The sequence below is a fragment of the Neophocaena asiaeorientalis genome, unplaced genomic scaffold (assembly GCF_003031525.2).
Source record: "Neophocaena asiaeorientalis asiaeorientalis breed wild unplaced genomic scaffold, Neophocaena_asiaeorientalis_V1.1 scaffold225, whole genome shotgun sequence".
NCBI classification, from domain to species: Eukaryota; Metazoa; Chordata; class Mammalia; order Artiodactyla; family Phocoenidae; genus Neophocaena; species Neophocaena asiaeorientalis.
In genome coordinates this window covers 5,583,276-5,590,285 of record NW_020172364.1, presented here as the reverse complement: position 1 = coordinate 5,590,285, position 7,010 = coordinate 5,583,276, and the positions used below count along the sequence as shown (strand labels likewise).

Genomic DNA, 7,010 nt, shown 5'->3' with positions numbered 1-7,010 from the left:
TGCCTACTTCAATATAAACTCCCACTTGGTAGAACAGGAAACTATACTCAATATCTTGTAATAACCTATAATGGAAAAGAATCTAAAAAAGAATATATATATATGTATATATACACACATACACACACACATATATCAATTATTTGCTGTATACTTGAAACTAACACATTATAAATCAACTGTATTTCAATAAAATTTTTTTTAAAAGCCGTCCCACTTGGGCTTCATTTTATCTTTTCCAAGTTGGTCCCTCCATCTCTTCAGCATCTTCCTGTCACATTAGTTGGGTTCACTGCTCCACAAAGATCCTACTTGGATTAAATGTCTGTTTCATATGCTTTCGTCTAGGCTTCCCAAAGTGATTGTAAGCTCTTCAAGGGAAAGCATTTATGTCTTTTAAATTTTATTTCTCTTCTTTTGCCTTGAGGCTCCCATAGACTGAATATGTGAACACAAGTCAACTAAAGATGAGTAGAAGCACCCAATCACCACACTCGTGCTCTGAGGACCCAGGGAACCCCCAAAATGTGATGAGCCGGCAGGTATTTAAACTAAGACTGACAAAAAAGAAGGCTTACGTCAATTTCTGTCATCTTACTGATGGCATCTTCATCTTACTCCGTAATTCTTCTTTTTTTAAAAATACATAATAACTTTTTTATATATAAATTTATTATTATTTTTTTTTCTGCATTGGCTCTTTGTTGCGGTGCACAGGCTTCTCATTGTGGTGGCTTCTCTTGTTTCGAAGCACAGGCGCTAGGCGCATGGGCTCAGTAGTTGTGGCTCGTGGGCTCTAGAGCTCAGGTTCAGTAGTTGTGGCACACGGGCTTATTTGCTCCATGGCATGTGGGATCTTCCTGGACTAGGGCTTGAACCCGTGTCCCCTGCATTGGCAGGTGGATTCTTAAACACTGCGCCACCAGGGAAGTCCCTTACTCAGTAATTCTTTAAAATGATTGCACAGGTTTCTCTTTGTTGACTTTCTCTTCAATCTGGATAGTACAATGGAGTGGGATGTTTTAAATAAAAATTCAATATTAAAAAAAATAATAAGTATTTCTCTTTTTCTCAGGACTGACTATGGTAAATAGCCAATGCCTGTGCTTGACTCCATTCTAGTTTACCATGAGCAGGACTCAGAACAGTACCAGCCACAATGAGATATTTCATAAAGGTTTTGGAGCGAAATAATAATCATCTCAGAATCAGAAATTATCTTGATGTGTTCTTTGTAATGACAACATTGATGATAAAGCCTCGTGATAATATGGTGTAAAGGTGTTCAAGGACTGAGTTTGAATGCCAGCTCTGTCACATATTAACTTTGTGACCCTGGGCAGGGCTCCGTGAGCTAGTTTCCTCATTGTAAAAGAAAGGTGATCACGGGGACCTCAGGGTGGTTGTGAGGACTAAGTTACACACGAAAAGGAGCATTCAATAAATGTGTTTTGCTACAGAAAATTTTAAATCTTTTATTTTTTATTCTACTGGTTTTCTATTTTTTCCTTTACCTGGATCAGAAAGATAATTTTACATTTTCCTTCAACTTTTTTGAAACTTAATATTTTCTGATAATGCGAAGTTGGTAGACATCATATTAACAAAAGATTTTTTTCCTTTTTTGGTAATTACCTGGATCATAACAAATAATAATAAAACAAGACGAATTTCTCTCAGCTTTGGGCTGGGAATCAGGAGGAGGAGGAAGGGAAGGGAGAAAGAGAGTCCTTAGACTGGTGGCAGAAACATAACCCACTAACCCTTGATTGGGCACCTGTGACGAGGTCTCTGTGGTGGGGAAACCCCACCAAAGGGATCCTTTCTCGGTGAGTAAGAATGCTTCGGGGCTGGGCTGTGAGCTCCCAGGGCAGAGCCCTACTGCCCGCTCTCTGATCAGCTCGACTTTGCTGCAGGTTGGTTGTGACTGAAAGGAGACCACTGAATTAACTAGGAGGGAGAACATCAAGTTGGAACTTTATTTTACCCAGCCACAGAGGGATAAAACGGCATTCTTCTCTATTTAAATTCTATCCCATCTTGTCCTTCCACGCAGGGCTGCTGACAGAGGTTGTCAGGGCAATTGTGCCAGGTGTGGAGATTCTGCCCACCGGTCAATTGACCTCACTCTCAGATGCTGGCTCTGCCCCTGTCTCTTGAGGTCGGCCCTTGTACTCGCAAGACTTTATGTGCCTCTGTAAGTATAGTAAAACTCCATTAATCTGATGTTATCATGCAAGAAGAGAAAAGTGAAGCCACCAGTTAACAAGATGAGACTTTTTCCTGACATCATAGGTTATTTATTTGCAAGTACAGATAATATTTGAAATGAAATAAAAACTCAGACGCTCAAATGCATCCAGTAAATTGAAGGAGCAGTGACACACGCATCCACAAGTGAGTGTAGCTGTATGAAGCCCTACCTGTTTCCCTAGGCAAAAGCACAGCAAGGGTTATAAAATATATGCCTCCCTCACATTATCAGGCAACTAAAGATAATCATATTATTCTCTTTTGCAAAGTCCGTACACTTCAATGTTGTAGCAAAAAAAAAAATGCAGTTATAACGTGAGGCTAGAGAGGAGTTTCTCATAAAATTCCTGTAAGTATAGTAAACAAAATTTACATCACGTCGCATGATATTCCCTTATCAATCATTAAAAAAAGATTTCCTTAAGCAGGCCTGCCTTTGTATTACTTCTTCTGCTTTGCATCCTTATCATTAAACTCAGAGCTACTAAACACTAAGGATTACTCAATCTAGCCCTGGCAACATATAAACAAACAGAAAACTCCTATTTGAAAGCCCTGTTGCAAAGCACAGTTAATGAGTAAACAGAAATTACTGACTTATAAGAAACACTGTCACCCAGAAGGAGAATTATCAGAATAGCTTTGTCAAGTGGGAGTAACTGTTTAATATAACTAGCCCATTTTGGAAACAGAAAGTCAATTAATTTACTTTTTCTCTCCTGCCTGTGGCCAGTCTGTCTTTCTCTCTTGTCCCTCTTTGACCTCTGGAGGTTTTTATTATTGTTTTTTCCCCATTAAGAAGTTCAGCATTCAGTCTCTTGACTTCCCTTATTTTCACATGTGTTCAGGGCCCAGATGTCACAGTTTATTCAAAATGTCAAGAATCTTTGTATGAAAATTGATGACGTACGTTTTAAGGTACACATTCGTTATCAGAAAAGCAAACTGCAGTAGGCCACGAGTCACATTAGTTTGTCCATTTTCTGTGCTAGTTGAGAAAACTTGTGAGGAAGACTCAGAAAGGAGTTTGAATTCTGCGCACAGCTTTATGTCGTCCATAGAGATTGAGGGTGTCCCCATTAGGAGTCTCACCATTTCTCTCTAGGCTGCTCTGAACGTTCATGGTCTTAGTTGTATTATATCAGGATATTTGGACAATGGGGAGAGGGGATGATGAGATGTTAAGGAAATACCCGTAGCTGCATAAATTAATAAAGAGCATCAGAGAGACTGAAATCATGAAATTCTTTCATTTCTACAGTTGGATTCACTCCATTAACTGGCTTCCAGGGGCGTCCAGGACATTTGGGGGAAGTTGTTTCTGGAAAATCTGGAAGCAATTTAAATGCAAGGCTATTTGGCTCTATCTGGATGTCAGGGATCCAATCATCATCACTCTCTGTGGGAGGTGGTAGTGTATTAGGCATCACAGTTGCAACGAGATCTGAGTCCTGAAAGTTAGGAAAGATATTGGCTACACTTGGCTGGGCTAGGGAAGGGAGGGGTGTTGGCCCTTCTGTCTTCTTTTGTACCTGTGAAGAAGAGGTAGTACTATCTTCATAAAAATTTGCCAAATACTCTGTTCTTTGACCATCGTGCTTTCCATTGTTTTTTCCTCTATTTTTATGTTTTCCGTGGCCATGACCATGCTTATGTCCATGGGCTAGGCCATGTCCCCTTTGATGTCCATGACCCCTTTGGTGCCCATGGCCAAGATCATGACCCCTTTGGTGTCCATGGCCTTGGTCATGCTCATGTTTATGGCCATGGCCAAGGCCATGTTTTATTTGCTTTCCATAGCCCCAGCCATGCCTATGAGTGGGTCCTTGTTCTATTCCTGAATCCCGCTCTTCATCTTGAACAGGTGCCAGGAAAGTGTGGGGTGGACTTACGATTGTTCCTTCTTTAGTTTTCTCCACTGGTACTGATCGGAAAGGTGAAAAACCTGGAGGCCTTTTCATCAGTGTGGTCTAAACAGGAGATATTAAGATGAATGCATTACTGTGAAAACCACACTGTCAAAGAAGAAAGAAGGGACAGGGACCTGGCAATGCTATCTCAGTTTACAGTGGGTCATGTCTTTGCCAGATTTTAAGTACTATATTATAATAATAATCCAAAAAGGATGAAAATGAATAATATTTTTCCTTTTTTGATTGATTTTATAATTTGTAGATACTGATTCTTTTTCTTAATAATACTCTAAACTAGAGAATTTTTTATTTATCTGGAAAAACTGGATGGTTAACTATATAATCTCTAGGGTACTTTCTAAGGCTATAATTCTGTAAAGCCACGGCATATTACTTATTAGTTGATGCTATTTCTATTAGCACAATCACTGCTTTTATCCAAAAGGGCCCTACCTGGCTTTAAGAATGGAATATATAGGCAGCATATACCACAATCATTCTGCTGAACTGAAACACATTAGAATATATATGTTCATAAGCTTGAAACACAGCCTTTGTATAATGTTTGTATTAGAGTATATACATACCTACACATGGCGAAAACCTAAATGAGAACAAAGGGAGCGGAGGCAACTTGCATTGAAGATATGGATTTGTGGATTGTTTCTACCTACACTTTCACTACCTATGAGGACGTGGCAGTCGGAGGCACTGTTTGGTGATGCAAAGAGCATGGTCCTTGAAGTCAAACAAGCCAGACCCTACTAGTTACCGGCATCTTGGTGAACAGAGTGGGCTCTGATTTGACCTAGATTTGAATCCGAGCACCACTAGCTTCACTTTCCTCATGTGTAAAATAGGCATGATAAAAGCACCTGCCTCATAGAGTTGTCAGGAGGAACATATGTGTCAGGTCCTCAGTACAGTGCCTGGGAGGGAGGAAGCACTTGAGAAAGTTATTATTCACTTTAGGACTTTAGCATCTTCATAATTTTTAGTGTCTCAACCTTGACAGTGGGGAAAGTATTACTTACCTCCCAGGGTTCTTTTAAGAATTAAAAAAATGATGCAAACTAATGCTTCTCAAACTTGAATATGGGTATGACTCCCTTGGGGACTGTGTTAAAATGCAGCTTTTGATTCAGGAAATGTGGAGTGGAGTATGAGACCTGCGTTTCTCCCAAGCTCCTTGGATGTGTTTCACTAAGAGAGCCTGTGGACCCATGGGGCACTGACAGTGTCTGAGAAGTGATTAAGAGGACCGCTGCTCTCCTTTCTAGTCATAAAAAAAAAGAGATCAGCACAGAAATGTGAGAGCTCTCTGCATTTTAAAAAGATAGTCCCCCAATTCACTTAAATAGTGGTTCATTTTCAACCCCAAAATATTATTTTTTGGAATGAGCATAACTAAACCAAACCAACTGTAATTAGAATCATACCTGTCCAAGTGATTGACAGTTGACAGTAGGGTAAATTTTTTTCTCCCAAGGTACCACGTAAACATCAGCTTTACAGTTTAGAATTAACTATCCACGAAAACAGAAGCCAAAAGAGAGAACAGTGTTATTCATGAGATACATAAACAAGCATAAAACATCATATAGGTTTCCAGGGAATAAGTAAGATGGTTGCATTACTACTCACACTATGTTTATTGATCTCACAACTTTTGGTCAACTCTTCATTACTTTCCTTAGAACATGTGGTTTCCCTGGCCGTGAACACAATAGAATATTTTTTTCCAGCTACCACCTGGAAAATGAATTAGTACAACATAGGAGCTTAATTAACACTGTGTAATAAATCATATATTTTACCATAAGGGCTTTTAGGGGAGAATATTGACATTTTAATTATACATTGACCAAGTGAGAGCTACACTCAAAAAGCACAAATATTTGACAACAAAACTTTGTTTGTACGCATGTTAAAATATTTGGCTATTGGTTGGGCTCATTTCCTTTTCTAAATGGGAAAAGAAAACCAGGCTATAATTTTTATTTTTATATTTTTCTCAGTTTTATTGTTTAGCAGCTGCAAAATTCACTAGTAATTCTAAGCCTCAAGTCATAATATATAGACTCTAGGAAGAGTAGGAAGTAAAACTTAAACATTTCCTTTAAACACAATCTTATTGGCCTGCCAAACCTTGAATCAGAGAAATACTGAGTTAGTACCACTATAGAAGTTATGTGGATTAAATTATGTGAATAGGAAAATTATCTGGATTTCTAGCTCGCTTCTCTGAGTTTTTTAATATTAAGAAATTATTTTAAGCTCTAGCACTCTAGCAATATTTTCAATCATTACACAATGCTGTCTTCTGTTAACATTTGTGGCCCAATTTTTTCCTTTTTTTTTTTTTTTTGGTCTAGAAGAGGCACACTTTATTTACTTAAAAAGTAAAAATCATTGTGTGTGTCTTTTTTTTTTAATACACTGACTTCAACAAAATCCCAAGCACAGTTTTTTTTAAAGCCTTACAGCCTTTATATACTTGAAAAACACAGTTTATAAAATGTTTTTAAATTATATATATAAATTTAAAAGTTAGGGACTTCCCTGGTGGCGCAGTGGTTAAGAATCTGCCTGCCAGGGCAGGGGACATGGGTTCGATCCCTGATCTGGGAAGATTCCCACATGCTGTGGAGCAACTAAGCCCATGTGCCACAACTACTGAAGCCCATGTGCCTACAGCCTGTGCTCTTCAACAAGAGAAGCCACCGCAATGAGAAGCCCACGCACTGCAACGAAGACCCAACACAATCCAAAAGAAAAAAAAAAAAAACAGTTAGTTGATGTGGCTCAATTTTCAGGCTAAGTTATTCAGTATTTCATTCTAGG

The 7,010-nt window shown here is 38.8% G+C and overlaps 1 protein-coding gene across 2 annotated transcripts in view; it reads right to left on the bottom strand.

Annotated features, from left to right (window-relative positions):
* Positions 1–1,958: 1,958 nt before the first annotated feature.
* Positions 1,959–7,010, bottom strand: part of KNG1 (kininogen 1) — a 29,088-nt gene continuing 24,036 nt past the window's right edge. The window contains exons 8-11 of one of the 2 annotated variants that reach the window (XM_024768866.1): positions 5,811–5,918; positions 5,606–5,692; positions 4,146–4,223; positions 1,959–2,195 (exon numbers count right to left, since the gene is read on the bottom strand). In XM_024768866.1, the coding sequence (XP_024624634.1) occupies positions 2,115–2,195; positions 4,146–4,223; positions 5,606–5,692; positions 5,811–5,918 (354 nt within the window). In that variant the 3' untranslated portion in view covers positions 1,959–2,114. Of the gene's footprint in view, positions 2,196–2,277; positions 4,224–5,605; positions 5,693–5,810; positions 5,919–7,010 lie in introns of those variants that run through there. The other variant, XM_024768865.1, reaches the window with a different exon arrangement.